At 47.9% G+C, this 20,972-nt stretch overlaps 1 protein-coding gene across 11 annotated transcripts in view; it reads right to left on the bottom strand.

Annotated features, from left to right (window-relative positions):
- The window catches only part of adgrb3 (adhesion G protein-coupled receptor B3), a 1,156,404-nt gene that overhangs the window by 274,926 nt on the left and 860,506 nt on the right, over positions 1–20,972 (bottom strand). For all 11 annotated transcript variants that reach the window (XM_072498355.1, XM_072498358.1, XM_072498361.1 and 8 more), the window contains 2 exons: positions 14,215–14,365; positions 13,930–13,999 (listed from right to left, as the gene is read on the bottom strand). In XM_072498355.1, coding sequence (XP_072354456.1) covers positions 13,930–13,999; positions 14,215–14,365 — 221 coding nt within the window. The remainder of the gene's footprint in view (positions 1–13,929; positions 14,000–14,214; positions 14,366–20,972) is intronic.

Below are 20,972 nucleotides of genomic sequence, written 5' to 3'. Positions count from 1 at the left end.
GGTGAAATTGCCACGGTTGGTAGACTGCCTGATACAACCGAATTTCGAACAGGGGAATCCGTTACTTCAGCAGTTATGTGCCATGCTGTACTTTACATAGAAATTAGATGATGGCGGTGTTGTATCAACTGTAGAGTCCTGATTTCAAGATGTCATTTACTGCGAATGTCAGGGACACATGGAGGTACAAATATCCCCAATCCTTTATTGGGCATTGAGTCAGTATTGTGCTGTACTTTTCAGTTAGTGGAAATTTTCAATATTGTCTGGCGGGACTGGAATTAACAGGGCAACCATACCCTAGTCATAGAGCTTTACAGCACAGAAAGAGGCCCTTCGGCCCATCGTGTCTCTGCTGGCCATCAAACACCAATTGATTCTAATCCCATTTCCAGCACCTGGTCTGAGTAGGATAGTTTCTGCACCATGTTATTTACATGTGTTGCAAAGAGGTTGGGTACATTTAACAAATGTTTGCTTCCAGCACAAAGAATGGATGAGAGCCTATCAGCAATTCAGGTGTGTGTGTGTGTGTGTGTGTGTGGGGGGGGGGGGGGGGGGGGGGTGGGGTGGGCATCCAATTCACAAGTCACAGTGACCTCTGCACCCAAACTCCCAGTCCACGGTACTCTGCCTTTTGTGCTTGAATGGGTGATACATGAAGGAACTCTATATTGTGTGGGTACTAAATCATTAAAAGCAAAATTAATAACTGCTGGAGGAGGTAGCTGTTTGCTTTTTGAGGGCTGAGTGACACACTGCTAACTGTCGTCACCCTTGCCATAGAAAACCTTGCATTTTATCTTTCTTGGCTTTTGTGGCCAGTTGCTTCATCAGAGTCAGGTCTGAGTCGCATTTCGCACAGTGCATCATTACACAATGCTGTCTGATTTATTAAGCATGTTCCATTAGATTACTGCGGATGACATGTTTCCACTGACAGAGCAATCAGTCACAAACAGGCTGAAAGCCATGCCCATGCAGAAGCCAGTTGCTCAGCTGTGTTCTGAATTTCTCCATGACATAGTTCTGAACAAACTGGCAGAGGATTTCATGGAGAGAGACACACAGCAAAGGAGGAGACCCAACGGCCCATCCTGCCTCTGCTGGCTCTATGAAACGGTTACCTAATTCGTCCCGCTCCCTCTGCCCTTTATTCTCTTTTGACAATTGATTCTGCCCCCACCAGCCTTTCAGGCAGTGCTTTCCAGTTTGCAACTACTCAAAGGTACATGGCTCTTCACCTAAAATAGCAACATACAGCGGGTGCTCATATCTGAAACAAAAACAGAGAAAGCTGGAAAATCTCAATGGGTCTGGCAGCATCTGTAAGGAGAGAGAAACAGAGCTAATGTTTCGAGTCCGCGTGACCCTTCTTCAGAACTAAAGAGAGAAAATGTGTAACCATAGCCAATCACATTTTTCCCTTTCTATCTCTTCGCCTGGATTATGTTTTGCCAATTTTCTTAAATCTGTGTCCTCTGGTTACAAACCTCCTGCCAATGGAATCAGGTTAACCCTATCTGCTGTATTAAGCAATTTTATCCCTTTGGTTTACAAGTTATTTCCAGAAACATAACATAGCCGGAGATGCTTCAGCTGTTCTCAGTCCATCCAAAATGTATTGCTGGAAAAGATTTAGGGCACGATCTACCAGCCGCGTTGTGCCCAAAAGGCAGTGCGCGTGGCACATCTGGTAGTTGCCAGGAGATACCTTTTCTGGTATCTACCTGCTCACCACGCCTTGCGAGATCTCACACGATCCTGTGAGACATCGCAATTTGAATCCCATCCATTGTGGGTGGCATCACTTTTTAGCAAATCTCCATATTAGAGTGAGACTAGCTGTCTCACTTTAATATGCACACCCAAGATCTACCCAAGTCATGGGATCTGACCCACTCGCCCTGGAGACCTCGGGCAAGCACCATTCAGTGCTGGTTCCCACAAACGGGGACCAGACAGAACAGCGCTCAAAGAAAAGTAAAAGAAAAGTACAGCACAGGAACAGGCCCTTCGTACCTCCAAGACAGTGCTGGTAATCATGGGGTCTCCCAGGAGATCGGAGGCCCCCCAAGTGCTTGCCCTCTGGGCAAGGTGGCACCCTGCACTGCTGGTGCCACCCTGGCACTACCAGCATGGCATCCTGGCACTGCCACCTGGATGCTTGCCTGGCACAGCTAAGGTACCCAGGTAACACTGCTAGTTGGCAGGGCACTGCCAGTGTTCCAGGCTGGCAGTGCGAAAGTACCAACTGGCATTTTCCCCATGCTGCTGATCTGGCCTGGGGGTGCCCTGCATGTGTGTGGGGTGCGGGGGGGGTGATGAGTTGGGCTTTGTGAGGGTTCGGGAGTCGGATCGGGGCAGTGGGGGGTCGAGAGATCGATGACATTCCGATCTGCTTCTGCACGGAGGAGTTCCTCAGTGCAGAAAACGGGACTAAGTGGTGCCTCGTCGGGACGTTCCCTAATGAGGCCCCGTATCTACCTGAATGGGCATTCAATAGCCCGGGAAACACTCGGCTAAACACGCTCACTATGGGACTCTGTTCCCATTCGGGTAGATTGCGCCCTTGAACTACCATTACATAGGATGGACAGTACCGGAACAGGCCATTCGGCCCAATTACTGCATGCCATGCTCACGTTCCACACAAGTCTCCTCCGAGCTTTCCTTGGTTACCTCTATCAACATAACTCCCCATTCCTTTCTCTCTCTCAGGTCCTTAGCTAACAGCCCCTTAAATTCATCTATACTATTCATTTTAATTACTCCCGATGATAGCGTATTCCACATTCTCGCCACTCTCCAGGCAAAGAAGCTTTTCCTGAATTCCCTATTGCGTTTCTTGGTGACAATATTGTATTGATGGCCCCTAGTTCGGCTTTTTCGCACAAGAGGAAACAGTCACCCCGTATCCACATTATCAAAACCTTGGATGATTTCAACGGTCACCCCTCAGCAATTTCTTTACAAACTGGGGGTGGAGACATTTTCTACAGGCCTGGGAGGAGCCAGAAGAAGCAGTATCATCTTGGGATGTGTGCCCCCAGTAGAGGTACCCTCCCTTCCATAGATCCATAGAATTCTTACAGTGCAGGCAGAGGCATTTTGGCCCATCATGTTTGCACCAACCATCTGAAATAGTACCGCAGCGAGGCCCACTCCACCACCCTGTCCCTGTAACCCCATCTTTGGACACGAAAGGGAAATTTATCATGGCCATTCCACTCAATATGCACATCTTTGGACTGTGGGAGGAAACGGCTGAAATTGAACCCAGGTCCCTGGTGCTGTGAGACAGCAGTGCTAACCACTGTGTCACCATGCCACCGATCCTTCCTGCCTTTTACCCACAGTTGGAAGGGTAGCAGCCTGGCCACCTTCCTTCCACTTACCCAGCCCATCATGCAAATAGGCCCTTCGGCCCTTTGAGCCTGTTCTACCATTCAATAGAATCATAGCTGATCCAACATTCCGACACTCACCCAAGGCCGGAATTGAATCCGGTTCCCTGGCGCGCTCTGAGGCAGCACTGCTAACCACTGTGTCACTCCTTATAGGGTTTCAGGGAAATTCCTTTCCTGGGTAAGGAGCCCTGCTTTCTCCAGTCTTTCCATGTAACGCAATGTCCTGATTTTTAAAAAGACTGTTACTCCTGTTTCAGAGTTACAAAACCAATGTGCAGAGCCGACAGGGCAAGCCCTTAATCCATCTCCTTGCTTGCTCCAAAAACCAGTTCAAATTCAAATTGAATCCAATTCATGGTCTTCACAAAAGAGACATACAAGATCCAAGCTGACAAGAACAGGCATTTGTACCATTTTCACATATGGTTTACAGAAAACATTACAATGGGGCATTTCTGAAGAAAAAAAGACATGCTGTCGAAGCTTTTTATCTTGTACTCATCAGGACAGATTTGCAAGAACACCCATTCTGAAGGGAACAACAATTCATACTGCAAAAGACAGTGCTAATTGATTAGCAAGTAGACTCTAATTGGTCGAGGCATTGCCATGGACAATACACCAAGGAACAGTTAACTGACAATCTTTTGGTTAAATTCAAACCAGATGGGTTGACACCGGTTGGCCAAGGCATTGCCGTGAGGAATGAACCAGGGGATGGCTGACCCCAAAGCTTTAGTTTAGTTGAAAAAGGTGCAATGTATGGATATTCTCTTTCTGTCGACAAAGAACAGGGCTTTGTGTACAAATATATGTGGCTTCCAGCAATTGTAAGTGAGCCCTACTGGTAATCTTAAACTGGTTGCAATTCTCAGCACAATCAGAATTGTTCAGCAAGTGCTGTTCAACGTTGAAATTGCATCTAATGTTGAACCCTCTGTTTTGAATTTTAGAAGGACAGGTTGATTGGGTACAGGATCAGTACATTAAATTATTGCACCGAACCACTGAAGCAGAAATGGGCCCCTGGGATAAATAAATGAAGGGGCACAATGGGAAGGTGGATCTTAAGATGCATAAAAATAATTTTTGAGGTAAATTTGGAGAGGCTCCATGATCTGTTGATCCTGGAAGATCTTGGGAAATCATGGCCATACAACTGTTGACCATTGGTCTCTGCTTTCTGTTGAGATACAGATGGTTCATCAAATTCAAATGTAACCTTTCATTTCAAAGCCAAGTAATTAACAGAAGCAAACAAAATTGAGACTGGCTTGGGAATATCCTATTACTGATTCAGTGGAATTAAGTCTTTTCCGATTCTGTAACCTTGGTTAAATCCTTTCCTTTCTAAGAGTTGTACAAGACGTACCTGCAGAATCCACTGTTCATTTTTAGGACAAAACACGATGGTTCGGAGGCAACTGATTTGTTGGCAAAGCCTGAAGTAGGCGGGGGAACAGAGTGAGGCAAGTTCACGTTGAATGGGGTCAGGTAAAAGGAAAAGATGAACGCCAGAAAGCAGAATGCTGGAAATAACCCAAGATGTGATTTTTCACTTTCAGAGGCTGTTCAAGCAGCTGTTCTTTTCCAGCAACTGTTTGTAAAATTTCAAATTGAAGCCAGGCAGCTGGGGATTTGCAGCCCCAGGGTGAACCCCCCACACCTCTGGTGCTGGCCCAAAGGTCGAGGAGCCATCACTCAAGCTAAATCTCCCAGCCTCTCAGATACTCACCAACCTCCCGAGGCTGCAGTGCAGTCCATGCCAGGATTCCCACATGAATCTCACATCCATCACTCCAGTGGGCTTGCTTCAAATCTACTTGCAACCCACTGGACCTTGAGTTCTGAAGAAGGGCCTCTCAAAACGCTTGCCGAGACTTTTCGGCTCCGTCGCAGCGAGATTTCCTGTGGGGGAAACTGCGATGCTTTTAAATGCCTGTTGGCAAGAACGGAAGATCCCACCAATGGGAGGGACTGGAAAATCCTGCCTGTTAACTCAGTTTATCTCTCTCCGCCATTGTTGCTAGGCCTGCTGGGTTCTTCCAGCATTTTCTGTTTTCATTTCAGATTTCCAGCGTCCACAGTGTTTTGCTTTTATTTTACCGACCACTAGGGGCTCTGTTCAAAGTGTCGTGGATCAAGGCTGGGCAGAACGCAGCCTGGAGATCCCTGTCTTGGTCACCCTCCAGCCACCACCACTCCCAACCTCTTGACTGAGGTTGGAGGATCTCTGTCCTTTGCAGGGGAATCTAGAACACAGGCATAGTCTCAGGATAAGAACTGATCATTTAGGACTGAGATGAAGAGGGATTTGTTCACTGAATGTTTGGAATTCTCCATCCCAGAGGGTGCTCCATTGTTGAATATACTGAAGGCTGGGATAGGCAGGATTTTGGTCTCTCCGAGAATCAGGACATCTGGGCAGTGGGCAGGAAAATGGAGTTGAAGCCCAAGACCAGCCATGATGATATTGAATGGTGGAACGGCTCGAGGGGCTAAATGGTCTTTCTTATTTTGTTATGAAGTATCAGATTATTAAATCAATTTTCGCCTGGAAAAACAAGCTCATTCACAGACGTTTGGAAAGAGTGGGGAGTTAGTCTGAGAACAAAGATCAAGTCTGCCAGGCGGCCGATCTTACATCACTTATTTCTGGGTGCGAAACATGGACAACAATCAGCTTCACATAAAACCATGAGACGCACTCCATCGTCTCTATCTGAGATCTATTTGTAACTGGTGGCACCATCCCCAACATTGGGTGTCTTGTAAAATACTTCATACCTGGCATCGAGAGCATGTTTATCAGAGCTGTTTCGCTTGTCATGTCGTTGAAAAGGAGGTTCCTGCATGCCAAAGGCACTCTGCAGCCAGCTTAGCATGGGAACCCACACCACAGGACATCCCAGACCTACATCTATAGACAATCTGAAAGACAAGCTCAAAGCTTCCAGCTGGATCCCAATACATGTGGGGAGACAACTACATCTTTGGACAGACTATCTGTCATCAAGCAATTTCGACTTTTGAGGGAAACAGAATATTAAGTGCCTTCAGGAAAAGTGAGCACCGTACAAACCCAATGCTTCCATCCTTCCTCCAACACTAAATTATTTTGCAGTGTTAGAAATGGATTAAACTAATTGAGGTTCAGGGTGAGATCTACAGGCCGCATCACGTTCGGACGGGAGGGTGACGTGACCAGTAGATCTGGGTAGATCTCTCGAGGCGCTGAGATCAGGATCCTGTCCAAAGTAGGCATGACCAAGCCGTGCTCGCTTACGTGGCGTTCAACCTACTAAGGCCTACTCACTGGATCTAGCGGCATTAAGCATCTAACGGCCTCCCCAAGGAGTCTGCAGCCGGGCGCCATTCAGTACTGGTCCACGCACACATGGACCAGGTGGAACGGCTCCCGTGGGGGCCTCCCGAGCTATCAGGGGCACCTGGGGGGTCAGAGATTTTATGTGGGCACCTTGGCATTGCCAGGTTGGCACGTTGGCACTGCCGAGGGGGGCCATGCAAATGAAAGGAGGGTAGAGGGGGGATATGAAGGTTGAGGGGTTCAGCGTAAGTATAAAGGTTGGGGGGAAGGTGGGGGGGGGGGCTTGGCAGATGTGGTTCCTGGAAGGGGAGAAGTCTGTAAGGAGCTGTGGGAGGCCTGAAGACGGGGTGGTCCCTGGAACCACATAGTGGGGTGTGCTCACTTGGGGGAGATGTGGGGTAATGTCCATGTGTGTGTGTGGGGGGGGGGGGTGACTTTGCCTGTGGGTGGGGGTGGGGGATGTGGGGAACCCTCAAGTCTCACTTGGAGATCAGGGCACCCTTTCAAAATAGCAGCCCGATTTCTGAGGAGCCGATATGGCGAGTGAGTTCAGCTCCACAGTGATGAAAATAATTCTAAATGTGGGCTGAACTGGTGAGTAACTCTCCAGGGCCCAGAAAAGTGACCAACTGTGGTTAGATAGCGGTGGGGAACTTGCCGACAGAGCCGGCAGGAAACTCCCAGTAAAATCCACCACAGATAACACGAAGAAACGTTTCCGTTAGATTGTGCCCTTGGTCTAATATCACACATGAGACAAGGTAACATCAACTAGACTTTATGGTCTTCTTTCTGCTGAACACTCGTCCATTGAAGCAATGGGAGACTCTCTCTTATGGACTACCATGTAAGGCTAAGAGGCCTGATCTATCGGAGTCTCAGCAAAACTCGAGATCCACATGGACCGACAGCAGGACTGTGCTAGTGGGTCCGTGGATTTTGGGCCAAGTTTTCTTTGGTTACCAGCTTTGACATCAGCAGGAGGAAGGGAAAAGACAGCAAGGAAAATAGAAAAGCTAAACATTGTAGGGGGAGGTGTGGAGGCATGTGATTAAAGTAACGTTTTGTGCAACCCCACCCACTGCTAAAAAGTAACTTTGGTGCACAGCTGAACAAAGTTTTCACATCTTGGGACACATCTGGACTCGACCCCAAGCTACTGGTGGGAATCTAGCACGCTGCAATCACAAAGTTATGTCCGGAAGTGGGTTTCCGCTTTCCTTTGGGCCAGTCATGTTCGTGGAAGGTTAGCAGTTCCGTGGGGATCACCAGACATTCACAACATGCGCTTGTTAATTTGGAGTCACCTGTTGCATGGAAAATAAACCCAACCATCTCACAATTCAGATTACCTAAGGCAATTAAAATGTCAGGGTTAAAACTAAGTGCAGAATAGGAGCTACCTTATCGACACAAATGAACCAAAATTCAAAGGAGTAGCATCTCAAACCCAGTTAAATTGTGTGCAAGTGACTTATTCCACAACACTAACTAAAGGTGAACATTGAATTTATATTGTTCGATATTAATAGCAGGTGAAATAACCACCCATTACTAATTCTCACTATAACTTGTGCAATTGCAACCTTAGGCTGCAGATAAGCCTCATTCAGCTCTGCCAATGCCCTGGGCAACCTTTTGCCTTTTAGCACGGGGTCCTGACGCTAGGTCAAATTGGGGTCCTGATCTCGTGCTGTGTAACCCAGCAGTGACTTTCCCCAAATTGGCCAATGAGTGACCAGAATGTAGGCTCGCCGAGCGTCAAAATCAGTCGGCGGGCTCTGGAAGGCCTGCAGATCAGGTTTGCGAAAGAGATAGCCTTTCCATTTTGAAGAAACCTCCCGGCATCTTTTAAAACTTTTAAAATAAAAAATGGCCTCGGCTACCAGGCCATGATTGTTTGTATGGGTGGAGGCTGGGGGCGAAGGCCCTCCTGCGCCCATAGCTGTGAGGGGGGCAGAGGGGGAGGTGGGAAGGGAGGGCGGTGTAGAGGGGAGGGCAGTGAGGAGGGGAGGGCGGTGAGGAGGGGAGGGCGGTGTGGAGGGGAGGGCGGTGAGGAGGGGAGGGCGGTGAGGAGGGGAGGGCGGTGAGGAGGGGAGGGCGGTGTGGAGGGGAGGGCGGTGTGGAGGGGAGGGCGGTGTGCGGTGAGGAGGGGAGGGCGGTGAGGAGGGGAGGGCGGTGTGGAGGGGAGGGCGGTGTGGAGGGGAGGGCGGTGTGGAGGGGAGGGCGGTGTGGAGGGGAGGGCGGTGTGGAGGGGAAGGCGGTGTGGAGGGGAGGGCGGTGTGGAGGGGAGGGCGGTGTGGAGGGGAGGGCGGTGTGGAGGGGAGGGCGGTGTGGAGGGGAGGGCGGTGTGGAGGGGAGGGCGGTGTGGAGGGGAGGGCGGTGTGGAGGGGAGGGCGATGTGGGGGGGGGGGGGGGGGGAGGGCGGTGTGGAGGGGAGGGCAGTACTCCTTTGCTTTTATAACTTCTTCACTCTGACAGAATTGGTTTCTGATGTTCCACAGGGAAGGCACTGAACTGCGAGAGAGTCTCCGGTGAATATCAGGTCAGCGGTCAAGGTCTATTTTCTAAAGGCTTACATTTGTTCTGCAGCTTGTGATAAAGATTAATCAATATATGAAATAAAATAAATAATTGAATAAAATAATTGAGTAATTAGTTAAAGATCGTAAGTATGGCCGGACTGGTGATGTGTCAAATCTGCAGCATGTAGGAACTCATGGATACTGGTGTTATCTAAGGCAAGCAGGTCGGCAGTAATGTCTGTGGCTTGGGGAGTTCAGCTCAGAATCATTGAGCTGGAGGCTAAGCTGTGGACACTGCAACACATTGGGGAGCGTGAAAGTTACCTGGACGCCTTGTTTCATAAGGTGGCTACACACCTTGGGATAGAATCTTCTGGTTTGGAAAGTGGTCAGGGACAGGAAGGTGTGACCGCAGCTGAGGCAGGTAAGGGGACCCAGGGAGCAGGAGTGCAGCAGTGCCAGCTTCAGCCATTGTCCAACAGGTTTGAGGTTCTCTCATCTTATTTGGATGAGACTTGGGGCTGCAGGGTGGATGAACTAACTGACCATGGCACTGTGGTACAGGAAGCCATTCAAGTGGGGGTTGGGGAGGTGAAGGGGGGGGGGGGGGGAAAGAGGGGAGTACAGAAGGTAGTGGCAGTAGGGGACAGCACAGTGAGGGGGATTGACACTGTTCTCTCTAGCAACGAGCGAGAGTCTGGGCAGCTGTGTTGCCTGCCAGTTGCCAGGTTTTGGGACATCTGCTCCAGGCTGGAGAGGAACTTGCAGTGAGAGGGGGAAGGATCCCATTATCGTGGTCCATCTAGGCACCAATGTCCTAGGTAGAATGAGGAAAGAGGTTCTGTAGAGAGAGTGTGAAGGGCTGGACACTATATTGAACAAAATAATCTCATCTCTGGATTATTACCTGAGCTACATGCAACTTGCACAGGGTACATAAAATTAGAAAGATGAATACGTGGCAAGACTGATGTGGGAGAAGTGGGTTTCGGTTCGCGGGCACTGGCATCAATGGCATCATGGAAAGTGCCACCGAGACAATCTCATCTGAACTGTGCAGCGGCCAGTGTTCATGCAAATCCCACAACTGGAGAAGTAGAGGGGCTTTGAAGTGTGGGGAGGGAGGGGGTTGGAAATCAAGGCAAAATGAATTGCTCCTTACTTAAAGGCACAAAATAAATGAATTAACGGCGCAAATTCAGGTTAATGGGTATGACCTGATAGCCATTACAGAGATGTGTTTACAAGGAGATCAAAGCTGGGAACTAAATATTCGGGGGCATGTGGCTTTTCATAAGGACAGGCTGGAAGGAAAGGGTAATGTGGTAGCTTTGTTAGTACGAGATGGAATACATACAATTGCAAGAAGTGATCCTAGACTGGAAGATATAGAATCCATATGGGTGGAGGTACGAAATAACATGGGGAAGAAGACACTATAGGCCCCCAAACAGTATCCATGTAGGATGGAGAATAAATCAGGAAATAATGAAGGCATGTGCAAAAGGCAGTCAATTAATCATGAGCGACTTTAATCTTCATGTAGATTGAGAAGATCAAATTGGAAGAGGTAGCCATGAGGAAGAATTCATAAAGTGTCTTCGGGGCAGTTTTCTAGAATATGTACTGGATCCAACCAGAGATGGGGCTATTTTGCGCCTGTGTAACGTGTAATGTAATGTGTAATGAGGCAAGTTTAGTAAACAATCTCAGAGTAAAAGATCCCCTGGAGTGGCCATAACATGGTAGAATTTAGCATTCAGTTTGAGAGTGAGAAACATGGGTCAGAAACAACTGTGCTGAACTTAAATAAGAGCAATTAGAAAGGAATGAGTGCAGAATTGGCTGGAGGGACTGGGAAAGGAGTTCAGTAGGAAAGACGGTTGATCAACAATGGCACACGTTGCTGAAAATAGTTCATGACTCACAGCAACTATATATGCCAGTGAGAAAGAAGGATTCTCAGAAGGGGAAAAATCAACCATGGTTAACCAAGAAAGTTAAGAATGATATTAAACTAAAGGAAAGAACATACCTGTGGAAAGGATTAGTGGTAAGCCAGAGGATCGGGAAAGTATTTAAAAACCAACAAAAGACAACCAAAAAATAATAAAGAGGGAGAAGATAAACCATGAGGATAAACTAGCAAGTAATATCAAAATGGACAGTAAGAGTTCCTTTAAATATATAAAAAAGAAGTGAGATTCCAAAGTGAACATAGGCCCCTTAGAGACTGAGACTGAGGAAATAATAATGGGGAAGTGGCAGAGGAATTAAACAAATACTTTGCATCAGCGTTCACAGAGGAACACACTAATAACATTCCAAGAGTACTAAATAATCAAAGGGACAAAAGGAGGAGGAAGAAACAAATACAATAATTATCACTTGAGAAAAAGTATTAGGGAAACTAATGGGGTGAAAGGCCGATAAGTCCCCAAGACCTGATGGGTTGCTTCCTAGGATATTAAAGGCAGTAGCTACAGAGATAGGAATTCACTGGTAGTAATCTTCCAAGAATCCTTAAATTCTGGAAAAGTCCCAGATTTTTGAAAATTGTCAATGCACCATCCTTCTTCAAAAAGGGATGGGGATAAAAAACAAGTAACACTGGGCCAGTTAGCTTAACATCTGTCATTTGGGGAAAGTCCATTCGAGTCCATTTCAAAGGATTTAAAGAGCATTTATAAATACATAATGTAATCCAAGCAGTCAGCATGGCTTCATGAAGGGGAAATCCTGCCTGACAAATTTATTCGAATTCCTTCAAGTGATAGATGGATGAAGGAGAACCAATAGGTGTAAAATATTTTCCACAAAGCTTTCAATAAGGTTATTTAATAAGATAAAAGCCCATGGTGTTGGGGGTGGTATATTAGCATGGATAGAGGATTGGCTAACTGATAGAAATAGACTTGGGATAAGAGGGGCATTATCCAGATGGCAACATCTAGTTATTGGAGTGCCACAGGGATCAATATTGGGGCCACAATATACTAATGACTTGAATGAAGGGAGTGAATATACTTTTGCCAGGTTTGTGGATGACACAAAGATAGGTGGGAAGGCAAGTGGTGAGGATGACACAAAGAGCTTACAGAGGGATATAGACAGGTTAAGGTGAGCGGGCAAAAACTTGGCAAATGGAATATAATATTGGAAAATGTGAAGTTATGCATTATCGGAGGATAAAGGAGCTGAATATTATTTAAATGGAGAAAGATTGCAGAAAGCTGCAGCACAGAGGGATTTGGGGGTCCTCCTGCGTAAATCACAAAAATCTAGCATGCAAGTTCAGGAGGTCATAGGGAAGGCAAATGGAATGTTTGTCTTTATTTCAAAGGGAGTGGAGTATAAAAATAGGGAAGTCCTGCTAAAACTATACAAGGCATTAGTTAGACCACACCTAGAATACTGTGAACAGTTTTGGTCCCTTATCTAAGTAAAGATATACTGACCTTGGAGGCAGTCCAGAGAAGGTTCACTAGGTTGAATCCAGAGATGGAGGGATTTTCTCATGAGGAGAAGTTGATTAGGTTGGGCCTGACTCATTGGAGTTTTGAAGAATGAGAGGTGACCTTATTGAGGCATATAGGATTCTCAGGGTGCTTGACAAGGTAGATGCTGAGAGGTTGTTTCCCCTTGTGGGAGAGTCTAGGACACGAGGGCATAATCTTAGAGTAATGAGTTGCCCTTTTAAGACAGAGATGAGGAGGCATTTCTTCCCTCAGAGGGTAGTGAATCTGTGGAATTCTTCACCACAGAGAGCTGTAGGGGCTGTGTCATTAAGTATGTTCAAGGTTGAGATAGGCAGATTTTTAATGAGTAAGGGAATCAAGGGTTATGGGGATAAAGCGGGAAAGTGGTGTTGAGGATCATAGCAGATCTGTCATGATTTAACTGAATGATAGCACATTCGATGGGCCGAGTGGCCTACTTCTGCTCCTACGACTTAGGGTCTTAAATCCTACTGGCCTCTGACAATAGGCCGTAATAGCAGCTTGTGAAATTCCTGCTCTGTAGCTTTCTAAGTGAGCAGTAAGCTAATTTGGGGTTTATGCTGAGAACCCATTCCACTGTATTTAGGTCCATCAGAATTTCAGACAATTGTTGAAGAGAAGCATATAATGACAGCATCTAAACAAAGAAAATAGATGACACATTGTGTACTCCTAAAGTTGCACACTCTCATTACTGGGCACAAGGGTTACATCCTTGGTGCAAAGTTCCTAAGGGCCATCACAGTTGGGGATTGGGGGGGAGGGGGGGGGGGGGGGGGGCAGGTAGGATAGTCGGAGATCTTAAAATTTAATGTGATGGTGTTGCCAATGCATACAATTATTAAGTTACTTATTGCAGCATAGAAACCCACCTTGTCTGAGAAAACATCTTTAAAAAAAGTTTCTTTAAATGTTGGAACCCTGTAGCAAGTGTCATAACGGATTTCCACCCTGTCCCAGGCATTTTTACCCAGTTGTGCAGTGAATTATCTTAAATATGCGAAATACTGTTGACTTCAGAACGTGTGGTAGGGTCAGACTGAATCGCCAGGAGGGGCAGAAGCTACACAAATCTGCCCCCTGAAAGCTCTCCCTGCGGTGGAATTCCTCTGGGTATTGCTCATCATCAGCTTTCGAGTAAATCAAAGCTGTTCAAAGTGACTTACTAGTTTGATGTACCGTATCCTTTAGCCTTAGTAAATCCCATCGATATTGCCACCACCAAGGCTGGTAACCCTGAAAAAATAAATTATTTGATAAGAAAACTGGATTGGAATTTAAGTGCAAATTCTTTTTCACTGTAAGAACAAAATGCATCAACTACGCATTAAAACATTTATGAGATATTAACTTACGGGGAAGGAAAACAATTCTTATTGTAAATATGTTTCTTACAGAATTGACAAAGTTAATTTATGATAATGAAAAATGTAGACACTTATTACGCTTACCCCAACCAAGGCATAAAAAACGTTTGCGTATGAGCCTTGTTCTAATCTTCCCTGTAACGGCCATGTAAGATTGCCAAGCTTCGGTCAAAACCCAGCAGAAAGAAGCCAGAAAGAAGAAATGGAGAAGGGCGGTAGTCATTGTACAAACACCCTGTGCATACAGAACAAACAGAAATGTTTTAGTTTGGATTCTTTGGAAATATTATGGGGCAAAACCTACCATTGTTTAAAGAGCTCCCCGACACACAGGGCCCCATTCAAACCCATTCAAAACTTTTTTTTCAGAAACTTAAGATTATCCAATTCTTTTTCCAATTAAGAGGCAATTTAGCGTGGCCAATCCACCTAGCCTGCACATCTTTGGGTTGTGGGGGTGAGACCCATGCAGACATTGGGAGTATGTGCAAACTCCACGTGGTCAGTGACCCGGGGCCGGGATCGAAGCCGGGTCCTCAGCATCATGAGGCAGTAGTGCTAACGGCCACCGTACAGTCCAGACCCATTCAAAATTAACCTACTTTTTACAGAGTGAAATTCAAGCCGTCACTGTCTAGGGTTACACGTGAACTCATGGATTTTGAAGAAGGGCTGTTGGCCCCCATGGAATGTCAGTCAAAGCAAGTCGCCACCTCAAGGAATGGAGGAGCTGAAAATTATATCTGAATTCAAACTTCACCATGTGCAATCTAAGGCTTGCGGGACACCTGTGGTATCAGGGGCCCAGAGAGAAAGTATTTAAATCCAGCACATCACCTATTCCCAAAGATCATCACCTAACATGATTGCCACAATCTTTCGCTTCATTGCTACAAGCTGTAGGCAATGACTCTTTCACATTCACTACATTGTCTGTGCATATCATTCTCGGGCAGGTGACAGGTGCCATTTATTTCCCAGTAGCTCCTTCCAAGAAATCTGACAATGCTAACTGAATAGATGAAATGGAAAATTAATATAATGAAAACCACAGCACGTCGAGGCAATAAATAAAGGGCAGGCTTTCCATTACACATCAGATCACTGATGTTATTTTAGGGATGATCAGTACATTACCGACACAATATGTCACTAATGTGTGCTAAATTAAAGCAGCAAACCTTTGGTCCTTCTTCATACTGATTAAGAAGATTATTGAATACATTTTAAAGCATTCTCACTTTATGCTTCATGGATTCATTTGACAAAATAAGCCAAACCATTAAATGCTGGGACTTGGATATGCCGGCACGAGATGTTTGCACACAATGCAGCAATTTTATAACCTTAAAAAACACCCATATTCTAAAACCAGAATGCTGATTCAATTATTCAGTTTTGCTGAGGCTGGCTATTCTGAGAGTTATTAATCAATGAGTTTTGTGGTTCCTGAAACAACAAAGTCAAATGCACGGCAACTTCAAAAACTAAATCTATTTCATCTTCAAATCTGGTTCTAAAATTGATGATGGTGATTATAGTTTCTTGTGAGCCACGTAAATAATGAGTTAAGCGGCCAAGAAATACACAATAAAAGACAAGTCATGGATGAATGCAAACTAGATGGTGTTTTCATCGTTAGCTAAATTATTTGATTTTTAAAAAATTTGTTCTTGGGATGTGGGTGTCGCTGGCTGGGGCAGCATTTGTTGCCCATCCCTAATTGCCCTTGAACTGTGTGGCTTGCTCGGCCATTTCAGAGGGGAGGGGTTAAGAGTCACCGCACCGTTGTGTGGATCTGTAGGCCAGACCGGGCAGATTTCCTTCCCTGAAAGACATTAGTCAACCAGATGGGTTTTTAAGACAATTGGCAACGGTCTCATGGTCATCATTAGACTTTTAATTTTTATTGAATTTAAATCACCATCTTGCCGTGGTGGGATTCAAACTCAGGACCCCAGAGCATTACCCTGTGTTTCTGGATTACTAGTCCAATGATAATGCCTCTTGGCCACCGCCTCCCCTCATATACTTAAGCGGCCGTATAATTATATTGCTGCCTCAAAATTATAATTCTAAATGCAAGGCCATATAAACGAACACATTTTATTAATTTTTAACCAGATACTGAAGTTCTTTGTCGTCTAAACTATTATATGTACACCTCACTTCAGCTATTATACCCCTGCTTTCTGGAATGCTCTTCTTCATCTTGTGCTTTGCAGCATCTCTTCCCACTTCGAAAAGAAACATTTGCATTAATACAGCACCTTTCACAAATACTAGGCATCTCAAGGTGTTTTCGAGCTAATGAAGTATCGAAGGATGGTCACTTCGGTAATGTAGGAAAGGTGGCAGTCAATTTGCGCTCAGCGTGCTCCCAAAAGCTGCACGGTGGCACAGTGGTTAGCTCTGTTGCCTCACAGCTCCAGGCTCCTGGGTTCAATTCTGGCCTCGGGTGACTGCATGGAGTTTGCACTTTCTCCCCGTGTCTGCGTGGGTTTCCTCCGGGTGCTCCAGTTTCCTCCCACAGTCCAAAGATGTGCAGATTAGGTGGATCGACCATGCTAAATTTCCCTTAGTGTCCAAAAGGTTAGGTGGTGATGCGGGGATGGGATGGAGGTGTGAGCTTGGGTTGGGTGCTCTTTCCAAGGGCCAGTGCAGACTCGATGGGCCGAGACGCCTCCTACTGCACTGTGGGGATTCTGTGATAAGCAGCGTTGTGATAATGGCCAGATATTCTGCTCTTGGTGATGTTGATTGAAGGATAAATATTGGCCAGAACACCAGGCGGAACTCCCCTGCTTTTCTTCAAAATAGTGCCATGGGATCTTTTATCCCAAGATAAATCTCAGTTAAGAATCTGATCTGAAGATGAGACACATTAGAATCATAGAATCAGGGAGGTCCTGTGATGCAGTGGGTTGCATCCCTACCTCTGGGATTTGGGGAGATGGTGGCTGGTGGCATTGTCACTCGACTAATAATCCAGAGAGCCAGGGTAAAGCTCTGGGGACATGGGTTCAAATCCCACCAGGGGAGATGGAGAATAAAAATCTGGAATTAAAAGTCTAATGATGACCATGAAATCATTGACAACTGTTGTAAAAAAAACATCTGGTTCACTAATGTCCTTTGGGGAAGGAAATCTCTAGTCCTTACCTGGTCTGGCCTACACATAACTCTAGACCCACAGCAATGTGGTTGACTCTTAAATGCCCTCAACGATGAACAACAAACGCTGGCCCGGCAAGCGACGCCTACATCCCGTGAACGAATAAATAGAAAAGGAAATTGACCGCGCGCTAGCCCAATGGATCATGACAAATTGAAATGGAAACGGGCACACCGGCCTCAAGGGCAGCTCGCTTTACGCAGACTGGAAGTAAATTCTCCAGGATAGCCTTTTCAATCAGAATGTGGTGGGCAGCAGGAACAGTGTGGTGCGAGCACTGTGCCTGTTCAGGACACATACGGCTGGTCGCCATGTACACTCGGAGTGGGTTACTGCTGTGTGACTGGGGCAGGACATCCAACCCTTTTGGCAAGCATTAAGGAATATCTTTAGGCCTAATACGACACAGTATGAGAATGGAATAACCTCCCCCCACCGATGTACCGTCAATTACCACGAGACAAGAATGGTGGAACAATCGAGGCTTTATTCAACAAGATGTTGGGCTTCCTGTAGCCAGAACCAGAATGGCTGCAGCGCAGGAGAGCACACCCTTTCATACGCCACCTGCTGGGCGGAGCCAGCAGGCAGGGATTTACCATCGTACCTCTAATATACGGGTAGTGCCGTAATACATATAATATACCACTAGTGGTGTTCACCACATTCACCCCGTTAAAAAAGAGAGTCCGGCAGGGGTGGTGGAAACATTACAAATTAAGTCTGTCGGGGGCCTTGACCCTCCTCTGTGATCGCCTCAGTCCTGGTGGTGATGTGGGCGCCGACCTGGTCACCTGCGACTCCGGGAGTGTGTTGTCCTCGTCTTCGTCACCTCTGAGTGAATCCAGTGGGAGGACGGATCCTGCTGGGGTGGGGGCTGCGGTGAGGTTCGCTGGAGAGAATGAGTGGCGCAGGGGTGAATGAGGAAACCGGAGGGGGGGGGGGTCAGGTCGGGGGTTGTGGGTGGGGACCCAGCGGGTGCCAGGTCCCGGAGGGTGACTGTCTCTTGGCGCCCGTCGGGGTGTGCCACGTAGGCGTACTGTGGGTTTGCATGTAGGAGGTGGACTTTCTCAACCAAGGGGTCAAATTTATGGCTCTGCACATGCTTCCGGAGGAGGACGGGTACAGGAACTGTCAGCCATGTTGGGAGCGAGACCCCGGAGGTGGACTTCCTGGGGAAGGCAAACACACGTTCGTGAGGGGTCTCGTTAGTCGCGGTGCAGAGGAGCGATCGGATGGAGTGGAGCGCATCGGGGAGGACCTCCTGCCAGCAGGAGACCGGGAGATTTTTAGACCTTCCAGACCGTCCCGTTCTCCCTCTCCACCTGCCCGTTTCCCTGGGGATTGTAGCTGGTCGTCCTGCTCGAGGCGATGCCCTTGCTGAGCAGGAACTGACGCAGCTCATCACTCATGAAGGAGGATCCCCGATCACTGTGCATAAAGGTGGGGAAACCGAACAGAGTGAAGATGCTGTGCAGGGCTTTGATTACCATGGCAGAAGTCATATCGGGGCATGGGATGGTGAAAGGGAACCGGGAGTACTCTTCAATCACGTTCAGGAAGTACCCGTTGCAGTCGGTGGAGGGGAGGGGCCCTTTGAAGTCCACGCTGAGGCGTTCAAAGGGGCAGGAGGCCTTCACCAGGTGCGCTCTATCTTTCCGGTAGAAGTGCGGCTTGCACTCTGCGCAGACTTGGCAGTCTCTGGTTGACGGTCCTGACCTCCTCAATGGAGTAGGGCAGGTTGTGGGCCTTGACAAAATGGAAGAACCGGGTGACCCCCGGGTGGCAGAGGTCATAGTGGAGAGCCCGGAGTCGGTCCACTTGTGCACTGGCACATGTACCGCGGGATAGGGCATCGTTGAGCTTCCCTGCGCGATACAAGATCTCATAATTATAGGTGGAGAGTTCGATCCTCCACCTCAAGATCTTGTCGTTTTTAATCTTGCCCCGCTGTGCATTATTAAACATGAAGGCAACCGACTGTTGGTCAGCGAGGAGAGTGAATCTCCTGCCGGCCAGGTAATGCCTCCAATGTCGCACAGCTTCCACAATGGCTTGGGCCTCCTTTTCGACAGAGGAGTGCCGAATGTCGGAGGCATGGAGGGTGCGGGAGAAGAAGGCCACGGGTCTGCCCGCCTGGTTGAGGGTGGCGGCCAGAGCTATGTCTGATGCATTGCTCTTCACCTGAAAGGGGAGGGACTCGTCGACCGCATGTATCGTGGCCTTGGCGGTCCGTCTTGATGCGGTTGAAGGCCTGATGGGCCTCAGCCGTCAGGGGAAAAACTGTGGACTGAATGAGTGGGCGGGCCTTTTCTGCATAATTAGGGACCCACTGGGCGTAATAGGAGAAAAACCCCAGGCATCGTTTCAGGGCTTTGGAGAGGGGAGAGGAAGTTCCAGGAGGGGGCGCTAGGACTCCATTTTCCACTACGTAGCCAAGGATGGCTAAGCGGTTGGTGCGGAACACGCATTTCTCCTTATTGTATGCGAGGTTAAGGAGTTTGGCAGTATGGAGGAATTTTTGGAGGTTTGCGTCATGGTCCTGCTGATCGTGGCCGCAGATGGTGACGTTATCTAGGTATGGGAAGGTTGCCTGCAGTCCATTCCAGTCAACCATTCGGTCCATCTCTCGCTGGAAGACCGAGACCCCATTAGTGACGCCGAAAGGAACCCTAAGGAAGTGATTGAGGCGGCCATCTGCTTCGAACACAATGTATTGGCGATCCTCCGGGCGGATGGGGAGCTGGTGGTAGGCGGACTTCAAGTCTGCTGTGGAGAAGACTCGATACTGCGCAATCTGATTGACCATGTCAGATATGCGTGGGAGGGGGTACGCGTCGAGCTGCATGTACCAATTGATGGTCTGACTGTCGTCAATGACCATCCTGTGCTTCTCCCCAGTCTTCACTACCACTACTTGTGCTCTCCAGGGGCTGTTGCTGGCCTCAATGACCCCCTCCTGCAGAAGCCATTTGACCTCCGACCTGATGAAGGTCCTGTCCTGGGCACTGTACCATCTGCTCCTCGTGGCGACGGGTTTTCAGTCCGGGGTGAGGTTTGCAAACAGGGAAGGTGGATCGACCAGAAGGGTCATGAGGCCGCAGACGGTGAGGGGGGCAGGGGTCCGCCGAATTTTTAAGTCAGGCTTTGGAGATGGCACCGAAAATCCAGGTCGAGTAACAGGGCAGCGCAGAGGTGGGGGAGGACGTAGATACGGAAGTTGCTGAACTCTACGCCCTGGACTGTGAGGGTCGCGATGCAGTACCCCCAGATTTGCACGGAATGGGATCCGGAGGCCAGGGAGATTTTCTGGATGACACGGTGTACCGGGAGGGAGCAGCGCCTTACCGTAGTGGGGTGGATGAAACTCTCTGTGCTCCCGGAGTCAAAGAGGCAGGTCGTCTCGTGCCCATTGATCTTCACCGTCGTCGTAGCGGGCACGAGGTTGCGGGGCCGAGACTGATCCAGGGTGATAGAGGCGAGCTGCGGAAGATGCTGGGAGGTCCCGGGCTGATCAGCGGTGGCGGAGGTAGCGGCAGCCAGCCAACTCTGGGGGGCCCCAAGTATTATTTTTGCAGACAATACAAATACCCCAGGCAGCGCTGCCCAGCGCGGAGCGCGACCTGCAATGGGTGTGGGAAGAAAGGACACTTATTTCGGTTTGCCA

This window comes from Scyliorhinus torazame, chromosome 4 (genome assembly GCF_047496885.1).
Source record: "Scyliorhinus torazame isolate Kashiwa2021f chromosome 4, sScyTor2.1, whole genome shotgun sequence".
Taxonomy (NCBI): Eukaryota; Metazoa; Chordata; class Chondrichthyes; order Carcharhiniformes; family Scyliorhinidae; genus Scyliorhinus; species Scyliorhinus torazame.
Note: the sequence above shows the minus strand (reverse complement) of the source record. Positions and strands in the feature narration are given on the sequence as shown.